Source organism: Pristiophorus japonicus, chromosome 6 (genome assembly GCF_044704955.1).
Source record: "Pristiophorus japonicus isolate sPriJap1 chromosome 6, sPriJap1.hap1, whole genome shotgun sequence".
NCBI lineage: Eukaryota > Metazoa > Chordata > Chondrichthyes > Pristiophoridae > Pristiophorus > Pristiophorus japonicus.
In genome coordinates this window covers 194,760,978-194,785,257 of record NC_091982.1, presented here as the reverse complement: position 1 = coordinate 194,785,257, position 24,280 = coordinate 194,760,978, and the positions used below count along the sequence as shown (strand labels likewise).

Below are 24,280 nucleotides of genomic sequence, written 5' to 3'. Positions count from 1 at the left end.
GCCAAGGTGACATCTGTTAATAGATAGTTCCTTTAAAGCTGTTGGCTAGGCAACTCCCACCCACCTTCCAAAAGGTTCAACCTTTATTCATAGAATTATGCAGGTTAAAAAAAAAAAGTTTGCTGAGGTAACCATGTATTTATTTGCTGTTCTGGATACTCAGAGTGATTTATCCTGAATTGGTATTTTCCAGAAACCAATCCAAAAAGCACTTAATTCAACATCACTGGGAAGATTGCTTATAAACCCAGTGCTGCCAGAACCTACGCGACTCCTGGGTTCTGCCATGGGCTACCTCCACCTGATCATTCACTCCCGAGACAAGGCAGTTGCACCAAATAACTGGTTTGCCCTGCACCTGGCTGACTGGTGGACCACAAGGACCCCATGTCTTCACCTTGACCTAGTAAGAGATGTAAGACTATCTCATCATGCATGAGATGTGGTGCAGATCTTTTTCCTGAACACTCTCTCAGGGTATAGTCCTTTTTGAAGATGAGTCTATAAGGTGAAAAGTGAGACTTGTGTTGCCTCTCCATAAGCCCTGTGGTGCAGTTGGCCAGTTGTACTTCTTTCATCCTTGGCTAATACTGTCTAGGCCTCCCTGGATTATAGAACCAGTAGATTAATTTGGCCTGCTAATTGCTGCCATCCCACCCACCTCCATAGTGCTCAGAACCATAAGAAACATAAATAGGAGCAGGAGTAGGCAATTCGGCCCCTCGAGTCTGCTCTGCCATTCAATAAGATCATGGCTGATCTTCTACCTCAACTCTACTTTCCTGCACTATTCCCTTATCCAAAAATCTATCGCTCTCTGTTTTGAATATACTCAACGACTGAGCCTCCATAGCCCTCTGGGGAAGAGAATTCCAAAGATTTACCACCCTCTGTTAAGAAGTTTCTCCTCATCTCAGTCCTAAATGGCCAACCCCTTATTCTGAGGCTGTGACCCCTGGTTCTAGACTCCCCAAGGCGCTTCACAGAAATATTATGCGATAAAAATTTGACACCGAGCCACATAAGTGGAAATTAGTGCAGGTGACCAAATGCTTGGTCAAAAAGATATGTTTTAAGAAGTGTCTTGAAGGAGGAAAGAAAGGCAGAGAGGCAGAATCAAACTTGGGATGGCAATAGGAAAGTTGGAAGGTCGAAGAGTAATGAAGGATTGGGGTAGGCATTTGGATGGGCACAGTAACCGAGAGAAGAGAGATGAAAGGAGGCATGACGACAGGAGAGAACTATCAGGGAGGGATAAAGAGAAAAAGGAAAGAGGGGGGATGTGGAAAAAGTATTGAATGGCTCGGGTACAGAGCGGCGGCCAAAATGCGCATGCAGGCCAAAATAGCACTGGCTTGCTTAATTGCTTGCTGTACCTGCATGTTAACTTTCAGTGAATTGTGTACAAGGACATCCAGGTCCCTCTGAACACCAATATTTCCCAATCTCTCACCATTTAAAAAATACTCTGCTTTTCTATTTTCCTACCAAAGTGGATAACTTCTCATTTTTCCACATTATATTCCATTTGCCAAGTTCTTGCCAATCGCTTAACATGTCTATATCCCCTTGCAGCCTCTTTGCATCCTCCTCACAACTTACATTCCCACCTAGCTTTGTATCATCAGCCAACCTGGATATATTATATTTGGTCCCCTCTTCTAAATCATTGATATAGATTGTGAATAGCTCGGGTCCAAGCATCGATCCTTGCAGCGACCCACTAGGCAACCATTTCTTCTAGAAGTGCCTTCCCTGTGAGGTTTTTTTAGATGTGTGATGCCTGAGTCCATGTACAGCTCTATCAACGACTTCTGCCAGCAGTCCATTAAGATCAGCCCTGGGCTGCATTGACCTAATCTATTTCCCGATCTGCTTGTCTATGACTCACTAAGCATCTACAGCACCCCCTATCAAAATATTGAAGACAGGGATAAATTCCCACTTTCATGATCCCCTACATAAACAATATATTCCAGTCAGTCTGTAACTACAGGCACCTCTCGTCATCCATAGTCTCTGAATGCTGTCAAGTTTACCATTTACTTATTGGTAGTCCTTTACCAGGCTGCCACATACTATTGTGAAAGAGTTAACTTCTGCTTGACTATACTATGACCTTGCCCACAGCAGGCTGACTAGCTGTTTTGCTGAATGGTTTGTCTGTGGATGACGAGAAGTATCTAGTTTCCTGTGACAGCTCACATGTGCTTGGGAGGCCATAACATTTTTAGCACATGCTCCTAGCTGATGAGTGTTTTACACTCTTGATCCATAACTGGATTCTTAAATTATGTGGAACTATTTCCAGAAATCTGTCCCTGAGTATTAATGGCAAATGCTTTCTAACCACATTCTCAGCCCAATAACCATTTCTTTGTAAGGACCAAACGGATTCTTGTTCCGTTTCCAAAATGTTATGTTTGTACGCGTCATGCATTAAATCTTGAGCCCTGAGAACAGCGGAGTTCACAGTATCACAGTCCATTCTGTTGACAGGGTCGAAATGAGAAACGTTGCAAGCATTTTTCTGTTCAATCAAATCAACAATCAGCTGGACCATTTTTGTTTGCCCAATTTGTGGTGACTAATAATTCAAATAAAATGATCATTGCTCTTTCTCTCTCTTATTGGCCGCAAGTTCGCTTTGTTTTCCTTTCCATTTGTGTCGATCTTTCATGTCAACATTGCTCTTGTGCGTTCTCCAGTTGAAGCTCTCTGTCCCTCAGCTGGAAGTTTTTCTCCTGAAATTTTCTGTCTCCTCTTCCACCGCGAATTGTGCGATTTCAGTTTCTGCCCTGTTGGATCTGCTTGACATTTTTAGTTTTACTGGTTCTGTTCTGTTCATTTTTAAGAAGAAGTGGGCGCTAAAATATATGCTATTTTAAAAAGAAACATAGAAAATTAGTTCAATTGTTACTGTTTTGTTTCTTATCACAGAAAGATAAGAAAAGTTTGTTTCTGCAACATTCGTGTAACAGCAGGACAGGATATGTCTTCATTGCTAATGCTCATCTTTCTAAATCTTGTGAAGCACATGCTACAGCTTTGACATTGGAGAAGATGGTTTAATGTGTTAGTTTCTGTAAACCATAATGGCCCTTAGCTGCCCCATTAACCATTCAGCTGCCATAATACCCTAAAATTAATGAACTATTTTGCGTTATTTTATTTTTCAGTTTGTGATTTTCTGACCCCCTCGCACTGTGGTACTGAGCAGCATGTTGATTTCAAGATCTAATACAAATACCTGTATGGTGTATCTTGCATTACCTGTGGTCACATTGTGCTTGTTGTATCTTGTTCGGAATGGTCGCTATTGTTCATCTCTGGAGATGCGAGTTGAATGTGGCTCGGGAAAAGCATATTTAAGGGCCCCCATCTCTATAGGCTGTTTAAAAATTCTAAGACTAATGATTTGGGCCGTCTCAGCCCAAACAACAGTGCATACATGCCCATTAAACAAAACAATGTATTTCAGTGTTTCATTTCTCAATTCTTTCTCGGGATCTAGGGAGAAGATTTATAAAAGTGAATATGTATTGCACATACCTCCCCCCCCATCCCATTCTTCCTTTGATTAAGATTTGTGTTACTGTTCAAACTTACAAAATGTGTCGATATGGAATAACAAATCCCTTTGAGCTTCAGAAATAATTTAACCCAAATGTGCAGGTGACAATAATCCTGAAGTTACATTATAGTCTTGAATTCAATTCTTGCTACTTGTTAATTTATATAAATGTATGCATTGTTTCATCTCAACATTAGGATGTTGTCAGGAGCAACCCACTATCTCCCAGATGTTCACTAAAAGCTATTAATTTTCTTTGTGGCATCATTACACAAATTATGCTGTTCAGGTATTTGTATTAGATTGCATGAAAAATCTCTGTCAAATAATATTATAGTGCCACGAAATGTTGTGGTTAGTACAGGTATACATGAGCGATGGTAATGTATATTTGACCCTATTAATGCCTTTTTGTTTCAAATGTGAAAGTAAAATTTAGTCTGAAGGTGACAGAAAATTGTTAAAATCTGCTTCATGAGAATAACTTCTTAATTCTAACATTTTAACGGGGAGAGAGTGTACACCCTATTTAATTATTTTGCTATATGCACCGTGTGGATATCCATTTCAAATAGTTTTTTAAAATTAATTCACGGGATGTGGGCATCGCTGACAAGGCCAGCATTTATTACCTATTCCTAATTGCCCTTGAGAAGGTGATGGTGAGCCACCTTCTTGAACCGCTGCAGTCCATGAGGTGATGGTACTCCCACACTGCTGATCTAGGATTTTGACCCAGACGATGAAGGTACAGCGATATTTTTCCAATTCAGGATAGTGTATGACCTTGGAGCTGACAAATTCAGACTATACAGCATGCAAATAATTTTCCTGCATGGGCCAAGCGCTACGCTATCACGTCGAAATTAGTATCTGGAACTAGGTAACTGATGTTGCTAAAGAAAATAACTTATTGATTTTGATTTTAATTTTTGCATACAGGTACAGAAATGGCCTATCGGAAAGTGGACCAGAGGTTTCCAGTACACTCTCAAGATGTGGACACTGAAGAACTTCCAGCCACTTCGCTGGAGTTAGAGTGGGACATGGAAAAAGAGTTGGAAGAAAGTGGATTTGATGGCTTTGAACCAGATGATTCGGGCCAACACCATCTGGGCAACTCCACTGGAAACACTGATCTTGACATGGAATTTATGCAGCCTTCAGCATCACCCCGGGGAAGATTTGAACGTCTAGAAGAAGAGTCTGATTATGTGGCACATACAAGACCAGCACCAAAAAATCAGCAGGGCAACTTTTCTAGAATGGCAAAACTCTTTGTTGCTGGGATTACTATATTTATTTGTGGTCTTCTAATAGGTTACTATGGACAGAAAGGTAGCTCAAAAAATGTTTTGCCAAATAACATAACAACACCAACACCACCTGTATCCTCAACTGCTGTACCTGATGATGGCAACATACTCAAGGCTATTGTTCAGGCAATCGAAGGTTACAGTATCAGGAACGTTTTCAGGTGAGTGCAATTGTGATGCAAAATGTTGGCCATAATGACTTTGATACCAAAGTAGAGAAATTAGAAGGTCAACTTAATGTTGTTTCATACAGTTTTCCAAGATTGGCAAACTTATTGTTAACATATTAATTTTAATTACATTTGTGAATTATATTTGAGATTATATTTGAAGATTTTTTAATATTAAAATATATATTGATGGGTTATAATTTAAGAACACACTGAATTGTATTCATAAATAAATTTTCCATTAAGTTATAGCTTTTGAAATTAGAATTAAAAGATTGTACAGTACAAATAATTTTCAAATAATAGCCGGAGACTGTCCCATGTCTGTTACAACAACAACAACAAACACAACAACTTGTATTTATATAGCACCTTTAACGTAGTGAAACGTCCCAAGGTGCTTCACAGGAATATGATGCAATAAAAGTTTGACACCGAGCCGCATAAGTAGAAATTAGCGCAGGTGACCAAAGGCTTGGTCAAAGAGGTATGTTTTAAGGAGCGTATTGAAGGAGGAAAGAGAGGTAGAGAGGCGGAGCGGTTGAGGCAGAGAGTTCCAGAACTTGGGACCTAGGCAACAGAAGGGATGGCCACCAATAGTTGGGCGATTATAATCAGGGATACTCAAGAGGCAGAATTAGAGGAGCGCAGACATCTCTGGGAGTGGGGTTGAGGGCAGTTGTGGGGCTGGAGGAGATTACAGAGTTAGGGTGGGGCAAGGCCATGGAGGGATTTGAAAATAAGGATGAGAATTTTGAAATCGGGGCGTTGCTTAACCGGAAGCCTCTGTAGGTCAGTGAGCACAGAGGTGATGGGTGAGCGGGATTTGTGGGTCAGTGAGCACGGAGGTGATGGGTGAACGGGACTTGTAGGTTAGTGAGCACGTGGGTGATGGGTGAGCGGGACTTGTGGGTCAGTGAGCATGGGGATGATGGGTGAGCGGGACTTGGTGCGAGTTAGGACACGGGCCAAGTTTTGGATTACCTCTAGTTTACGTAGGGTAGAATATGGGAGGCCAGCCAGGAGTGCATTGAAATAGTCAACTCTAGAGGGAACAAAGCTGTGGATGAGGGCTTCAGTAGTGGATGAGCTGAGGCAAGGGTGGAGACAGGTGATGTTACAAGAGATGGAAATAGGCAGTCTTAGTTATGCTGCCGATATGTGGTCGAAAGCTCATTTCAAGGCCAAATATGACACTAAGGTTGCGAACAGTCTGGTTCAGCCTCAGACAGAAGTTGGGGAGAGGGACGGAGCCAGTGGCTAGGGAATGGAGTTTGTGGCGGGGACCGAAAACAATGGCTTCGGTCTTCCCAATGTTCAATTGGAGAAAATTTCTGCTCATCCAGAACTGGATGTTGGACAAGCATTTTGACAATTTAGAGACGATGGAGGGGTCGAGAGAATTGGTAGTGGGGTAGAGTTGGGTGTCACCAGCGTACATGTGGAAACTGACACTGTGTTTCCGGATGATGTTGCCAAGGGGCAACATGTAGATGAGAAATAGGAGGGGACCAAGGATAGATCAACAACAGCAGGTGAACTGCAGATTCAAAAAGATTCAGATATATGATTAATTCATGCTAGTGACTTGATGTGAGCATGAAATTTAATTGTCATTTAAAATGTTTTAAATATGATCTTGGATGACACTGGCATTTATTGCTAATTCCTAATTGCCCTGAGAGGGTGGTGGTAAACCTTCATGAATAACTGCAGTTCTTGTGGTGCTGGTGCTCCCACAATGGTGTTAATTAGGGAACTCCAGGATTTTGACACAGCGATAATAAAGTAACTGCGTTATATATCCAAAGTCAGGATCATATGTAACTTGGAGGGGAACTTTGAAGTAATGGTGTTTCTGTCATCTTGTTGCTCTTGTCCTTCTTGATGGTAGAGTTTGCAGGCCTGGAAGCTGCTGTCCAAGTAGCTTAGTGAGTTGCTGCTGTTCATTCTGTAGATAGTAAAGAGTAGATAGTACAACATGCACAGGGCACTGGTGTTGTAGGGAGTGGATATTAGTTCCATTAGCGTGGGTGTCAGTCAAGTGGACTGCTCTGTCCTTGATGATATCAAGCTCCTTGAGTACTGCTGCAGTGGCACCAATCTGCAGGCGAGCAGTGAGTATTTCATCACTCCTGACTTCAGCCTTGCAAGTGATGGAGAGGTTATTGAGGAGGGTTAGACGATGTCCTACACGTCACCAGCCTGTGTCCTGACCTTGTACTCATGTTGATCATATTGCTAGACATTGGTGACCACCAGGATATTGCTGGTGAGGTCTTGACAATGGTGACGCTGTTCAATTGTCCAGAGGAAGTAGTTGGAACTTTTCTTGTCTTTTTCTCAAGATGCAACACAGTATCATGACAGAGCAGCAGCGTGTATTTAAAAATTAAACAATCAACGTGTTGTGTATCAACAGCTGTCGATATTCAACACCGATAGCCTGATTATGAGCTATGCTCCCTGTTAAATTTTTAATATTTGCGAGCTCTGGTAGGGGCACCCAGATTCTCACAACATTTCAAAAGACAGTTTAATTGTCTACTTGGCAGCCTAGACGGTTTCTAAAATTGACTTTGCACTAGTCCAAAGTTACACCACACTTGGTACGAAGCCTGATGGATGTAAAACCCTTTTAATTGTCGGGCCAAAATGCTTCACTCTGACACCCAAGGCGTAATGCAAATTTTGTATTGATGCAAAGTGGTGGGATAGCCAAAGCTTTGTTTCTATATCCATATGTTGAAAAAGTCATAGTAGAATTCTAGAAGTTGATTGCACATTATGCAGTGCTGGCTCTCTGAAAGAAATATCCATTGAATCCCATTCTCCTCCCCTTTCCCAATATCCTTTTTGAATTTTTCTTTTTCAAATATTTATCCACTTCCCCTTTAAAAATAATATGGATTCTGCTTCCATTGCTGTTTTGGGTAGGCCATTCCAGGACCTGAGAACCCTCTGTTGTGTTTAAAAAAAATGGTTAACCTCTCTCTCCGTTCTTTGGTGGTGATCGTAAATTTATGCCCTGACTCACGGACCAGTGGAAATAATTTTCCTTGATTTTCTTTATCGAAGCCTCTCATAACTTTGAACATTAGCACTGAGATCTAATTTTAAAGTTATTTAGTCCAATAAAAATCCCAGTTTCTTCTCCTAACCATACCCTCTCATCCCTGATGTCATAATGAATCTCTTGAGCACTCCCACCTTGCCGTTGACGTCTTTCCGAAAGGAAGACACCCAAACCTGGGCACAATATTCTATCTACAGCCTATCCATTGATTTGCATTACCTTTTTGCTTTTGCACTCTCTACCCCTATTTATAAAACCTAGCATTGTATATAGATATTTGTGTATCTGAACCACAAAGTCTCTCTGCTCCTCTACTTTTAAGATTTTACCATTTATTGTAGATGTCTTCCCCCTATTCATCCTCCCAAAATGTATTACAGGTGCAGGGCCTAAAATCCAGAACCCTCAGGACTGAGGCCGTTCCGGATTCCAGGCTTTTCCGGACTTTCGATTTGCTTTCTGATGTCCCGAATCCGGAAACACCCGAGCCCAGGTTTGGGTATTTCCCAATTTCGGAATGTCAAAATGAAGGGGGAGGGGGCGGAGGGAGAGGTTCCCACTGAGGAGCTGTTTGGGCCGTCTGGCCCTGCCAAGGAGGATGCCGTCAGGCCGGCCCCACCAAGGAGGAGGTGTTCGGGCGGGCCCTGCCAAGGTGGTTGCCGGGCGGGCTGGGTCGCCAAGGAGGTCGTCGGGCAGGCCGGATCATCGAGGATGTGTTCAGGAGGGCCCTGCCAAGGAGGTTGTCGGGTGGGCCACTGAGGAGGCCCCGAGGTAAGGGCAGCAGCAGCGAGGCGAGGCCCGAGGTCAGGCAGCAGCGGGACCCCGAGGCTGGCAGGGTCGTGGGGTCCGGATTCCGGAACATTTTAGGGATTCCGGACGACCCTGCCACCGATTAGTCCGGATTCCGGAAATCCAGATTCTCAACGCTGCAAATTTCATCTGATGTCCATATATTCAATCTACTAACCTAACTATGAACCTGTCTATATCGTCCTGAAGTTGTTAACATGTTTTGTCATAGTTAACCACAGTCCTTAGTTTAGTATTATCTGCAAATGTTGATATTGTGCTCTCATACTCAAGTCCAGATCATTCTATCTTATCTATCTATCAATCTATCGATCTATTCTGTTCTATCGATCTATTCTATTCTATCTACTCTGTCTATCTTGTGTGGAAATAGCCAAGTTTAAAGGTATCTCTGGTTACTTTAATAACCAGGATTGACTGTAAACCAATCTGGTGGATATATTGCATTTAATCAGAGTGTAGGACGGAATATAACATATTAATTATACAACAAAACCATACAACCATAACAGGTAGTTGATACCGATTCCGATCGGACAAACGGCTGGTGCACATGAGCAGTTCTCTGGCTTGCAGGCTCTTTCTCTGTCTCGAGCTTCCTTCAGTAAAGCATGGAATCTCTCGACCAGCTCAACTTCTGTTTCACTCTCCCCTCACACCGTCTGTGAGAGCAACCTTGAGGAGGTTACCTTTATTCTATTTTTAGGGGTGGGCCTGACCTGGGATATTGACAAGACCTTTTGATGTATAGAGGTTCCCCATAAAATGTAATATTCAATAAGGCTTCTTGGGTTGGAAATTTGGTCCTTAGCGATAACAGTATTTTTTCGCCAAAATTACCATTATCGCTTCGCTATCGTTCTCAGGCCTGAAATTCAAGCTTGAATTTGTGCAGCGGTAAAAATTGGCGTTGCACGAGAATTCGTAGATCAAACTGTGAACCTTGCCAACTTTAGTCCGAGGCTGATACCGCTGTGAGTTGGGCCTTGGGAGGGCGGAAAAGCACCAAAAAATAAATTGGAAAAAACAAAAAAATTCACAAAACATTTACAAGGAACTTATCTCTCGAATTGCTGCAAAAGAATTAAAAAATAAAAACTTTAACGTACCTTTTTGCAGGTCTTCATTCCAATTGCTGCTGGCAGGCCTGCTACAACAGGTTTTTCCCTGTTGGTATTTTTCGTGCAAAACACGGGTGTGCACCGAGGCAAATATTTGGCAAAAGCGATAGTTTGAGTCTTGTACGGTGGCGGTCCTCTCCAGCGGAATTTGAAAATTGCCGCCGCAAAAGTCACCGAATTTTCCGCCGTACGGGTTTTCGCCAAAAGTGAAATAGCACCAAAAAAACGGCCACAAAATCACTGAATTTCCAGCCCCTAGTTCTTTGTCTCGATTCTTGAAACAAAGCCCGCCCTAAAGATGTATTACCATTTTGGCCACGTTATTCTCTGTTTACACTAACCCAGGGCTTTTTCCTGTGGAAATCGTTTCATCTCTCTTGTCCCTATTCTCTCGGGTACAATCAATATAAAACCTTAGCCCTCTACCCTTTGAACTATGAGGCCCAAACCAGAAACCGCTTGCTTTAGAGTGTTACCTCCTTTACAACTTAACAACATGTTTACATTAACTCTCTCAACTTCCATCCATTCTAAGTCTTTCTGTAAGAAATTGTCTTAATGGTACATAAACAAAACTGAAGTTTTAACTTGAAAACAACAGATAATCGCTTAGCAACAGGGAGATTATATATAGTACAAAGCACTATACCCTCCATAGGAAACCAAGACATTAGCATTTCTAAGCATTTCTCTGATCCGAAGAGACTTTCCGTCTGCAATTTGAGCATCAGAGTTTAAACAGCATTTTTTCCTGTCACATTTTTAATCGCATAACCATATACATTTTTAGGCATCCCTTATTTCTAACAATTTATTCTATCTATCTATCTATTCTAGCTATGCAATATTTAGAAGAGCAATGATCCCGGGCACTGACCTATAAAAGACACCACTGTTTATATCCCTATGGTCCAAAATATATTAATTAACCATTACTCTATTTTATGTCTTTTAATTAAGTTCCTGCCCCTGCTTCCGCACTTTGTTAAATATCATGTGCGTTCATTTGATCAACATCATCATTATCATTGGCAGTCCCCCGGAATCGAGGAAGACTGGCTTCCACTCTTAAACTGAGTCCTTAGGTGGCTGAACAGTCCAATACAAGAACCACAGTCCCCGTCCACAGGTGGGACAGACAGTCGTTGAGCGAAGGGGTGGGTGGGACAGGTTTGCTGCACACTCTTTCCGCTGCCTGTGCTTGATTTCTGCATGCTTTTGGTGATGAGCCTCGGTGGTGCTCAGCACCCTCCCGGATGCACTTCCTCCACTTAGGGCAGTCTTTGGCCAGGACTCCCAGGTGTCAGTGGGGAATGTTGCACTTTATCAGGGAGGCTTTGAGGGTGTCCTTGTAACATTTCCTCTGCCCAGCTTTGGCTCGTTTGCCGTGAAGGAGTTCTAAGTAGAGCGTTTGCTTTGGGAGTCTCGTGTCTGGCATGCGAACACTGTGGCCTGCCCAGCGGAGCTGATCAAGTGTGGTCAGTGCTTCAAAGCTGGGGATGTTGTCCTGGTCGAGGACGCTAACGTCGGTGTGTCTGTCCTCCCAGGGGATTTGTAGTATCTTGTGGAGACATCGTTGGTGGTATTTCTCCAGCTACTTGAGGTGTCTACTGTACATGGTCCATGTCTCTGAGCCATACAGACCATGAGCTTGGTGGCAGATTTGAGGGCCTGGTCTTCAAACACTCTTTTCCTCAGGCGGCCGAAGGCTACACTGGCGCACTGGAAACGGTGTTGAATCTCAGCATCAATGTCTGCTCTTGTTGATAAGAGGCCTCCGAGGTATGGGAAATGGACCACGTTGTCCAGGGCCACGCCGTGGATCTTGATTACTGGGGGGCAGTGCTGTGCGGCGAGGATAGGCTGGTGGAGGACCTTTGTCTTAGGGATGTTTAGTATAAGGCCCATGCTTTCGTACGCCTCAGTAAATACGTCAACAAGCCTCCTAATCAAACATTTTTTGGAAATCCATTTCCACAACATCCATGGCATTGCTTTATTCAATACACGCCATTATTTTCCCAAAGAATTCCATCAAATTTGTCAGACGCAGCTTGCCTTTTACAAATCCATATTGGCTGTCTATAATTAACCCATGTCTTTCTAGGTGATTCTTAATTTTGATCTGCATTATGGCCTCCAGAGGTTTAATGCGCTATTATTTGGCTGACTGGTCTATTAGAACAACAACAACAACAACTTGTATATTTATGGCGCCTTTAACGTAGTGAAACGTCCCAAGGCACTTCACAGGAGTATTAAGAGACAAAAAATTGACACCGAGCCACATAGGAGAAATTAGTGCAGGTGACCAAAAGCTAGGTCAAAGGGGTAGGTTTTAAGGAGCATCTTGGAAGGAGGATAGAGAGATGGAGATGTTTAGGCAGGGAGTTCCAGAGTTTAGGACCGAGGCAATATAGTTACGTTTTGAGATTTCTTTCCACAGAAAGTGTTTGGAAAGGAAATTACCTTTAAGTGTTATGTTTTAAAGCATACTACATTCATGTAAGTTTTTTTTAAAAGCTCTGAGGCAACGAGTTATTAAAATGATGATGAGCTATCTTTGATGTTGTTTCCCCATAGAAAGAAGAAAGACTTGGATTTTTATGTAGCTCCTTTCATGGCCACTGGACGTCTCAAAGTGCTTTGCAACCAATGAAGTACTTTTGGAGTGTAGTCACTGTTGTAATGTGGGAAACGCGGCAGCCAATTTGCGCACAGCAAACTCCCACAAACAGCAATTTAATAATAACCAGATAATCTCTTTTTGTTATGCTGATTGAGGGATAAATATTGGCCAGAACACCAGGGATACATCCCCTGCACCGAATCAAAAACTCATCATAGACTGTAAACAATAAGCAATTTGTTGGTCTATCTCTGCAGTCGAAAAAACACCTCATACCCATTGTGTTGGATAGTAGCTGATACCTTCCTGGCTTGAAACCGACAAAGACAAAGCACAGAGACAGGAATATGAGCATTTAGTCAGATTTTTGTAACCGAATGCTGCGAGGCAGTCAGGCCCAGCAAAGGCTTGAACAAAGAGATTTGAAGTGCTGGAGTACAGTTAGCAGTTATCTTGTTTAAGTCAAGATGACTCTCTGATGTTGGGAAGCCTGGTGTTTTCTTATTTTGTAGCAAAAAACTGTCCTGATTTTATTAAGTCCGATCATACCTCCTGTTCTTCATGTTTACCTTACTGTGAAATAAAACAGCTCGTCGATTCTTATCTAGTCTCATCTCCCCAAATGTTTCCTCGGGCTGCCTTTGGAGAGATTGAAGAAGCACCTGTGTGAAAGACCTGAATGTCCTGTTCATGTCAGAAGGAGACACTATTGGTAACATCCCAGTTTACGCTTTCGTACAATTGATATGTGGCGATATGACTCCATTCCCAACAAAGTAAGATGCTCAGATTGTTTATGTGCAACTGAAGCCGAGAAGGTAAGCACGGTGGACACAAATTTATCCTTTTTTTCTAAACACAGTTGTTATATTGGCAACCCTCCAGTCCTCTGGCACAACTTCCATATTTAAATATGTTTGAAAAATTCTGCATATGGATTTCAGGTGGGGACAAGATTGGCCTTAGTTGTGATTGCAAACTGCAAGTCAAATAATCTACTGAGGTTCACAGATAAACAAAGGACATTGGTGAAGGCACTGGAGGGTGAATTGTGTCAGCGAAGCCCTCAATGTATTGGATTTTAAAATATAAGGAAGGTTATTTTTTTGCTGCACCATTCCACAATGCTACGGTCAAATATGATTGGTAATTGGTGAAATTGTGCGAATTTTTTTGTTAAAACCTACAAATTAGAGCAAGGTAAATGCATGATTTATTGACGATGTACAATTTTCTAGTTGATATTGGAATTCTGCTAATACTTTGTCCCATTCGAAACAACTTCAGGCAGCGCTATGCTTGGTGGGTAATGACTATTTGGTGCAGAATTGGGAAAATGTTTTCATTGTCTCTTTTCCTGTGTGAAACTGGTACTCAACTGAGGAATCCTGGGCTGAGTGTTTATACTGCTCTGACACTGGAATGAAATTGTTAACAGGGACTTTTTTATAACTTGATGTTTTTTGAACAAATCAAGCTGAGTGATGTCAGTACTGGGGAGTGAGGACATCCCAATAATTGTCACCTATTGATGGTATCAAGCACTCCCTGTATTGGTTATAGCGAGGATCAAATGCAGAAAACTCCTTTAACTCTGCTCCAACAATGTGCCTTAAGCCAAACCTCAGTAAAGCACCAGTCACTCCATCAGTGTATTTTCTTCCATTCCCACATCAACCATCCTTGTGTCTCCCATTAATGAATTGCTAATTTAGTGTTGAATTTTGAATAGTTGACCCAAATTTATTTCATATAGAACTCTTGTAATAAACTGGTCCGTGCAAGATGTCTGCACTCCTCTAATTCTGCCCTCTTGAGCATCGCTGACCAATCGTTCAACCATTGGTGGTCGTGCTTTCTGTTGCCTCGGACCTAAGTTCTGAAATTCCCTGCCTAAACCTCTCCGCCTCTCTTTCCTCCTTCAAGACGCTCCTTAAAACATACCACTTTGACCAAGCTTTTGGTCACCTCTGCTAATTTCTACTTATACAGCTCAGTGTCAAATTTTAACTTAACCACTATGCAGTCTCCCCAACTGAAAGTCAGCAGCCTTCCACCAGCATGCTGCAACCACTAGGGCTGCAGTGCGTAGGAGCACGAGGATAGAAAAAGCTTGACTGGAAAGTTTGCTTTGTGGTGGCTTTTATTTCATCAGCGTGGCCATGATGAGGATGTGATGGTCAGTAACAAAGGGAAGGGCAGGTGTGGGACTAATGTTGAATGGGGAAATGGGGTTGCGTTCAATCGAACTGCAGCTGCATGATTCGATCCCGGATATCCTGGCCAGAAAGGGTCTGTCTGGGTTGCCTCCTTCCTTTTACTTCCTCTTCCTCCTGCTCCAGAGCTGGTGACTGTATCCCTGGTGCCAAAGGCTGTGCCCTCATGATGGGCATGTTGTGGAGGATATAGCGAATCATAATGAATCGGGACACACGCTCCAGTGATACTGTAGGGGTCCTTCAGGGTAGTCCAGGCAGCAGAAGGCATTGCTTAAGGACATCAATGGTCTGCTCTATGATGTTTTGCATGGCAGCACGGCTCTCATTGTAAGCATGCTGCCCACGTGTGGTTGGGTTGCGGACTGGGGTATGAGCCAGGTGGTCAAGGGATAGCCCTTGTCGCCCAGTAGCTGCCCTCTGGTTTGTCTTACTGGCTCGAAGACTGAGGGAACAGTGGACTAAAAGCATCATGACTGCTGCCAGGATGCTGGGCATTCACCATCATGATGTGCTAAGCATGGTTGCACACCAACTGCACATTCAGCGAGTGGTACCCTTTGCAATTGCGGTACAACTCAGCATTTATATACTATGCCCGCAAAGCCATGTGCGTGCACCATGGGCAAATCCGCTATCCTGGCAAAGCCAGGTTCACGCTCCGTCTGCTTCTCTCTGGTCAGAGAGAAGACAATGAAGTCCCTTCTCCTGGTACAAAGAGCTTCTGTCACTTCTCTTGTGCAGCAGTGGCCTGTGAACTGGAAGATGTTATAGATGTTGCCTGCTCCAGCCTGGAAGAATTGCGACGCGAAGAAATTCAGCGTCTCAGTCACCTTTACAGCTACAGGCAGCACTGTTCTTGCCCTGGAGTAAGGCTTCAGGTCTGGTTGCAGAGTTCCATGAGCACGTCGCCTCACACACTGCTCCTGGCTCAGGCTGAGGTAAGAGAATTGCTCTCGGAAGACCCTCGGTGGGTAAGGTCTAGTTCTATAAATATGTGAAGAGAAAAAGATTAGTGAAGACAAATGTAGGTCCCTTGCAGTCAGATTCAGGTGAATTTATAATGGGGAACAAAGAAATGGCAGACCAATTGAATAAATACTTCGGTTCTGTCTTCACGAAGGAAGACACAAATAACCTTCCGAATGTACTAGGGGGCAGTGGGTCTAGTGAGAAGGAAGAACTGAAGGATATCCTTATTAGGTGGGAAATTGTGTTTGGGAAATTGATGGGATTGAAGGCCGATAAATCCCTGGGGCCTGATAGTCTGCATCCCAGAGTACTTAAGGAAGTGACCCTAGAAATAGTGGATGCATTGGTGATTATTTTCCAATAGTCTATCGACTCTGGATCAGTTCCTATGGACTGGAGGGTAACTAATGTAGCACCACTTTTTAAAAAAGGAGGGAGAGAGAAAATGGGTAATTATAGACCGGTTAGCCTGATATCAGTGGGGAAAATGTTGGAATCAATTATTAAAAATGAAATAGCACTGCATTTGGAAAGCAGTGACTGGTTCGATCCAAGTCAGCGTGGATTTATGAAAGGGAAATCATGCTTGACGAATCTTCTGGAATTTTTTGAGGATGTAACTAGCAGAGTGGACAAGGGAGAACCAGTGGATGTGGTGTATTTGGACTTTCAAAAGGCTTTTGACATGGTCCCGCACAAGAGATTGGTGTGCAAAATCAAAGCACATGGTATTGGGGGTAATGTACCGACGTGGATAGACAACTGGTTGGCAGACAGGAAGCAGAGAGTCGGGATAAATGGGTCCTTTTCAGAATGGCAGGCAGTGACAAGTGGAGTGCCACAAGGCTTAGTGCTGGGACCCCACTCTTCACAACATACATTAACGATTTAGATGAAGGAATTGAGTGTAATATCTCCAAATTTGCCGATGACACTAAATTGGTGGCGGTGTGAGCTGTGAGGAGGAAAGCTAAGAGGCTGCAGGGTGACTTAAGACAGGTTAGGTGAGTGGGCAAATGCGTGGCAGATGCAGTATAATTTGGATAAATGTGAGGTTATCCATTTTGGGGGCAAAAACACGAAGGCAGAATATTATCTGAATGGCGGCAGATTAGGAAAAGGGGGAGGAGCAACGAGACCTGGGTGTCATGGTTCATGAGTCATTGAAAGTTGGCATGCAGGTACAGCAGGCGGTAAAGAAGGCAAATGGTATGTTGGCCTTCATAGCTAGGGGATTTCAGTACAGGAGCAGTGAGGTCTTACTGCAGTTGTACAGAGCCTTGGTGAGGCCTCATCTGGAATATTGGCAGTTGGCGAGAGGCGGGAGCAGCGTCGGAGCGGCCTATTAAAAGGCCCAGCGGGAGCTCGAGAGTCAGCGCCAGTTGGCGAGAGGTGGGAGCAGCGTCGGCTCGGCCTATAAAGGCCCAGCGGGAGCTCGAGAGTCAGCGGCAGTTGGCAAGAGGTGGGAGCAGTGTCGGAGTGGCCTATAAAAGTCCAGCAGGAGCTCGAGAGTCAGCGGCAGTTGGCGAGAGGTGGGAGCAGTGTCGGAGCAGCCTATAAAAGGCATACCGGTGCAGCTACAGTGGGAGAGAAAGCAAAAAAGAAGTAGAAAGGAATCAAAAGGTGACGTCACAGCCAATGGGGTAAGTGATTGGCTGGTGATTGGTGAGTAGCTTTTCTTTTTATTTTTATATCAGTAAGTAAACTGTAACATTGTTATTACCAATTTAAGGGTATCTAAGGGTTAAGGCATGGCAGGAGAGATCGGTCACGTGATATGCTCCTCCTGTGCCATGTGGGAACTCAGGGACGCTTCCGGTGTCCCTTACGACTACATGTGTAAGGAGTGTATCCGCCTCCATCTCCTGATGGACTGCGTTGCGGAATTGGAGCTGAGGGTGGATTCACTCTGGAGCATCCACGATGCTGAGAATGACATAAGTGGCACGTGTAGTGAGTTGGTCTTACCGCATGAGAAGGATCCACAGCCAGCTAGGGAATGGAAGACCAGCAGGAAGAGTAGTACAAAGAAGGTAGTGCAGGGGTCCCATCTAGTCATCCCCCTGCAAAACAGATACACTGTTTTGAGTGCTGTTGAGGGAGATGACTCATTAGGGGAGAGCAACAGCAGCCAAGTTCATGGCACCATGGCTGGCTCTGTTGTACAGGAGGGCATAAAAAAGAGTGGGAGAGCGATAATGATAGGGGATTCAATCATAAGGGGAATAGATAGGCGTTTTTGCGGCCGCAATCGAGACTCCAGGATGGTATGTTGCCTCCCTGGTGCAAGGGTCAAGGATGTCTCCGAGCGAGTGCAGGACATTCTGAAAAGGGAGGGAGAACAGCCAGTTGTCGTGGTGCACATTGGTACCAACGACATAGGTAAAAAAAGGGATAAGTTCCTACGAGACGAATTTAAGAAGCTAGGAGTTAAATTAAAAAGTAGGACCTCAAAAGTAGTAATCTCGGGATTGCTACCAGTGCCACGTGCTAGTCAGAGTAGGAATCGCAGGATAGCACAGATGAATACGTGGCTTGAGCAGTGGTGCAGCAGGGAGGGATTCAAATTCCTGGGGCATTGGAACAGGTTCTGGGGGAGGTGGGACCAGTACAAACCGGACGGTCTGCACTTGGGCAGGAACGGATCCAATGTCCTAGGGGGAGTGTTTGCTAGTGCTGTTGGTGAGGAGTTAAACTAATATGGCAGGGGGATGGGAACCAATACAGGGAGACAGGGAAACAAAAAGGAGACAAAAACAAAAGACAGAAAAGAGATGAGTAAAAGTGGAGGGCAGAGATTCCAAAGGCAAGAAACAAAAAGGGCCACGGAATATAAAAGGGCTGCAGGAGGGGTAAAAACTAAAAGTCATGGTTTAAAAACTATGATGAAAACACTCAACCTAAATGCACGCAGCATTAGAAATAAAGTAAATGAGTTGATGGCACAAATCATTACAAATGGGTATGATTTGGTGGCCATTACAGAAACATGGTCGCAAGGTGGCCAGGACTGGGAATTAAACGTACAGGGGTATCCTGACGATTCGGAAAGATAGGCAGGAAGGGAAGGGAGGTGGGGTAGCTCTGTTAATAAGGGATGATATCAGGGCAGTTGTGAGGGATGATATTGGCTCAGATGAACAAAATGTTGAATCATTGTGGGTGGAGATTAGAGATAGTAAGGGGAAAAAGTCACTGGTGGGCGTAGTTTATAGGCCCCCAAATAATAACTTCATGGTGGGGCGGGCAATAATCAAGGGAATAATGGAGGCATGTGAAAAAGGAACGGCAGTAGTTATGGGGGATTTTAACCTACATATCGATTGGTCAAATCAAATCGCACGGGGTAGCCTGGAGGAGGAATTCATAGAATGCATACGGGATTGTTCCTTAGAACAGTATGTAACAGAGCCTACAAGGGAGCAAGCCATTTTGGATCTGGTCCTGTGTAACGAGACAGGAAAAATAAACGATCTTCTCGTAAAAGATCCTCTCGGAATGAGTGATCACAATATGGTTGAATTTGTAATACAGATTGAGGATGAGGAAGTTGTGTCAGAAACGAGAGTACTATGCTTAAACAAAGGGGACTACAGTGGGATGAGGGCAGAGTTGGCTAAAGTAGACTGAAAACAAGGACTAAACGCTGGCACAATTGAGGAACAGTGGAGGACTTTTAAGGAGCTCTTTCATAATGCGCAACAAAAATATATTCCAGTGAAAAAGAAGGGTGGCAAGAGAAGGGATAACCAGCCGTGGATAACCAAGGAAATAAAGGAAAGTATCAAATCAAAGACCAATGCGTATAAGGTGGCCAAGGTTAGTGGGAAACTAGAGGATTCTGAAGATTTTAAGCAACAGCAAAGAATGGCTAAAAAAGCAATAAAGAAAGGGAAGATAGATTACGAAGGTAAACTTGCGCAAAACATAAAAACAGATAGTAAAAGCTTTTACAGATATATAAAACGGAAAAGAGTGACTAAAGTAAATGTTGGTCTCTTGGAAGATGAAAAGGGGGATTTAATAATGGGAAATGTGGAAATGGCTGAGACCTTAAACAATTATTTTGCTTCTGTCTTCACAGTGGAAGACACAAAAACCATGCCAAAAATTGCTGGTCATAGGAATGTGGGAAGGGAGGACCTTGAGATGATCATTATCACTAGGGAGGTAGTGCTGGACAGACTAATGGGACTGAAGGTAGACAAGTCCCCTGGTCCTGATGAAATGCATCTCAGGGTATTAAAAGAGATGGCGGAAGTTATAGCAGATGCATTTGTTATAATCTACCAAAATTCTCTGGACTCTGGGGAGGTAAGAGCGGATTGGAGAGCAGCTAATGTAACGCCTCTGTTTAAAAAGGGGGCAGGCAAAAGGCAGGTAACTATAGGCCGGTTAGTTTAACATCTGTAGTGGGGAAAATGCTTGAAACTATCATTAAGGAAGAAATAGCGGGACATCTGGATAGGAATAGTGCAATCAAGCAGACGCAGCATGGATTCATGAAAGGGAAATCATGTTTAACTAACTTACTGGAATTCTTTGAGGATATAACGAGCATGGTGGATAGAGGTGTACCGATGGATGTGGTGTATTTAGATTTCCAAAAGGCATTCGATAAGGTGCCACACAAAAGGTTACCGCAGAAGATAAAGGTACGCGGAGTCAGAGGAAATGTATTAGCATGGATAGAGAATTGGCTGGCGAATAGAAAGCAGAGAGTCGGGTCCTTTTCTGGTTGGAAATCAGTGGTTAGTGGTGTGCCACAGGGATCAGTGCTGGGACCACAACTGTTAACAATATACATAGATGACCTAGAGGAGGGGACAGAGTGCAGTGCAACAAAATTTGCAGATGACACTAAGATTAGTGGGAAAGTGGGTTGTGTAGAGGACTCAGAGAGGCTGCAAGGAGATTTGGATAGGTTAAGCGAATGGGCTAAGGTTTGGCAGATGGAATACAATGTCGGAAAGTGTGAGGTCATCCACCTTGGGGAAAAAAACCAGTAAAAGGGAATATTATTTGAATGGGGAGAAATTACAACATGCTGTGGTGCAGAGGGACCTGAGGGTCCTTGTGCATGAAACTCTTTTTGGAGTTCACCTGCAAAAACATAAAACATTAAACCGTGCCACCCGACCTGGGTGACACACCAGACATTTACAAGGCCCTTTTTTCCTTTTTTTGGGTTTTTTTTTTGTGTTTTTCATTTTTTGGGTGTTTTTTTTTGGGCGCTAAAATCACATTTTTCCAGTGCCCCCTATAAAAGGGAAGGGGACACTAAAAGCACCGGCAATTAAAACAAATTAAACTTTAAAACGTAAAATCAAATTAAAATTTGGTTGCCGGGCGTGATGATGCACTCCAGTCCCTCCGGTGCCCACCTCTCGCGGAAGGCCGCGAGCGTACCGGTGGACACCGCGTGCTCCATCTCCAAGGACACCCTGGACCGGATGTAAGAGCGGAAGAGAGGCAGGCAGTCAGGTTGAACGACCCCCTCGACCGCCCGCTGCCTGGACCGGCTGATGGTCCTTGTGCATGAAACTCTTTTGAGTTTACCTGAAAATAAACATAAACATTAAAACCATGCCATCCGCCTGGGTGACACAGCAGACATTTTCAAGGCCCCTTTTTTTTTTCCTTTTTTTTTTGGGGCGCTAAAATCAAAATTTTTTCCAGTGCCCCCTATAAAAGGGGAGGGGGACACTAAAAGCACCGGCAATGAAAACAAATTAAACTTTAAAACGTAAAATCAAATTAAAATTTGGTTGCCGGGCGTGATGATGCACTCCAGTCCCTCCGGTGCCTCCTTGTGCATGAATCCCAAAAGGTTAGTTTGCAGGTGCAGCAGGTAATCAGGAAGGCAAATGGAATGTTGGCCTTCATTGCAAAAGGGATGGAGTACAAAAGCAGGGAGGTGTTGCTGCAACTGTATAAGGTATTGGTAAGGCCGCACCTGGAGTACTGCATGCAGTTTTGGTCACCTTACTTAAGGAAGAATATACTAGCTTTGGAAGGGGTACAGAGACGATTCACTAGGCTGATTCGAGAAATGAGGGGGTTACCTTATGATGATAGATTGAGTAGACTGGGTCTTTACTCGTTGGAGTTCAGAAGGATGAGGGGTGATCTTATAGAAACATTTAAAATCATGAAAGGGATAGACAAGATAGAGGCAGAGAGGTTGTTTCCATTGGTGGGGGAGACTAGAACTAGGGGGCACAGCCTCAAAATACGGGGGAGCCAATTTAAAACCGTGTTGAGAAAGAATTTCTTCTCCCAGAGGGTTGTGAATCTGTGGAATTCTCTGCCCAAGGAAGCAGTTGAGGCTAGCTCATTGAATGTTTTCAAGTCAAAGATAGATAGATTTTTTAGCAATAAGGGAATTAAGGGTTACGGGGAGAGGGCGGGTAAGTGGAGCTGAGTCCACGACCAGATCAGCCATGATCTTATTGAATGGCGGAGCAGGCTCGAGGGGCTAAATAGCCTACTCCTGTTCCTAATTCTTATGTTCTTATATAGGGCCCAAGTTTCGGGCCGCGCTTAGAACGGCGCAGCCCGGACCTGGACGCCCGTTTTTCGCGCCATAAAGTGCGCCTAAAAAAACCTCATCTATTCTCCGACTCCCTGCAGGTCCTCTGGAGCTGGGCGCGGCGTAGCACGAGCTGTGGGGGGCGGAGCCAGGTCCCTGCGGCATGCGCAGTAGCTCCAGGCACCCAAAACTGTGTGGGAGGGGCCGGAAGCACGCAGCCCCTAGCCCTGGCCGAATGGCCTCACTGGGGCTGCGTGGATAATGCTCACCTCCCAGGCCCAGCTCCCTCCCGACCCGACTTGACTCCCGCCCACCCCCCCCCCCCCCCCCCCCCCGGACCAGAGCGACCCCCGCTCCCTTGGACCCGATCCGGCCTCCCGCCCCCCCCGACCCGACCTCCGCTCTCCCCCTTCCCCCAACCTCTGCTCCCCACCCCGGTGACCCGAATTCCGCTCTACCCCCGGCGACCCGACCTCTGCTCCCCTCTCCCCGGCGACCCGACCTCCGCTCCCCCGCTCCCCCCCCCCGGCGACCCAACCTCTGCTCCCCCCGCCCCCCCGGCGACCCGACCTCCGCAACTCCCCCTCCCCGACCTCCGTGAGTGCCTCCGCGACTCCCCCCCGACCTCCCCCCCCCGATTTCCGCGCCCCCTCCCCCCCGATCTCCGTGACCCCTCTCCCCCCTGATCTCCGCAACCCCCCCCCCACCCCCCCCCCGGGACCCGACGCCACCTACCTGTAAATCCAGCCCGACGTCTTGAAAAAAAAATCTGTTCCAAACTGAAACTGTTCTAACTGACTAGAACTAGAGCAAACTAAATGCCGAGAATTGCAATTTTTAAGATACCCCATTCTAAACCAGTTGCTCCAAAAAAACAGGAGCAACTCAGGCCGAAACTTGGCCCCATTGTGTTCAGTTTTGGTCTCCTAATCTGAGGAAGGACATTCTTGCTATTGAGGGAGTGCAGCGAAGGTTCACCAGACTGATTCCAAGGATGGCTGGACTGACATATGAGGAGAGACTGGATCAACTGGGCCTTCATTCACTGGAGTTTAGAAGGATGAGAGGGGATCTCATAGAAACGTCTAAGATTCTGATGGGACTGGACAGGTTAGATGCGGGAAGAATGTTCCCGAAGTTGGGGAAGTCCAGAACCAGGGGACATAGTCTTAGGATAAGGTGCAGGCCATTTAGGACTGAGATGAGGAGAAACTTCTTCACTCAGAGTTGTTAACCTGTGGAATTCCCTGCCGCAGAGAGTTGTTGATGCCAGTTCACTGGATATATTCAAGAGGGAGTTAGATATGGCCCTTACGGCTAAAGAGACCAAGGGGTATGGGGAGAAAGCAGGAAAGGTGTACTGAGGCAATGATCAGCCTTGATCTTATTGAATGGCGGTGCAGGATCGAAGGGCCGAATGGCCTACTCCTGCACCTATTTTCTATGTTTCTATGTTTCTATGCTGAGAACCCTTATCCCTCCTCCTCCTCCTCCCTCTGTGAGCAGGTTGACCTCTTTGCTGCCTCTGCTCCATCTCTGTCATGCTGCAGGACGAGGAGTATAACAACCAGAGCACCCATGACTGGGAGCAAATGGTCTGACCAGAAGCCTTGAATTCAGAAGCAAGGCCTTCTCCACTTGCAGCCTCACCAACTTTAAACAACTCGAGAAAGCTCTGAAAACTTCCACAAACCTACACAGAGCCAGTAGAAACCAGAAAGCAAATTACCTGAAAGTGGTTGATGATCCCTTTAAATAGCGCTGGTGGGCAGCACCTCCTGCTGCTGAACGCATGTTCAGCTGTGCGAGATTAGGAGAGGGCATTTACTCCAGCAATGATGACAAAAATAGCAATGCTCGCGTC

General features: G+C 44.7%; 1 protein-coding gene across 1 annotated transcript in view; it reads left to right on the top strand.

The window, feature by feature from the left end:
* The first annotated feature begins 3,944 nt into the window (after positions 1 to 3,944).
* The window catches only part of LOC139266239 (inactive N-acetylated-alpha-linked acidic dipeptidase-like protein 2), a 795,403-nt gene continuing 775,067 nt past the window's right edge, over positions 3,945 to 24,280 (top strand). The window contains exons 1-2 of the mRNA XM_070884068.1: positions 3,945 to 3,954; positions 4,517 to 5,051. Of these exons, the coding sequence (XP_070740169.1) occupies positions 3,945 to 3,954; positions 4,517 to 5,051 (545 nt within the window). The remainder of the gene's footprint in view (positions 3,955 to 4,516; positions 5,052 to 24,280) is intronic.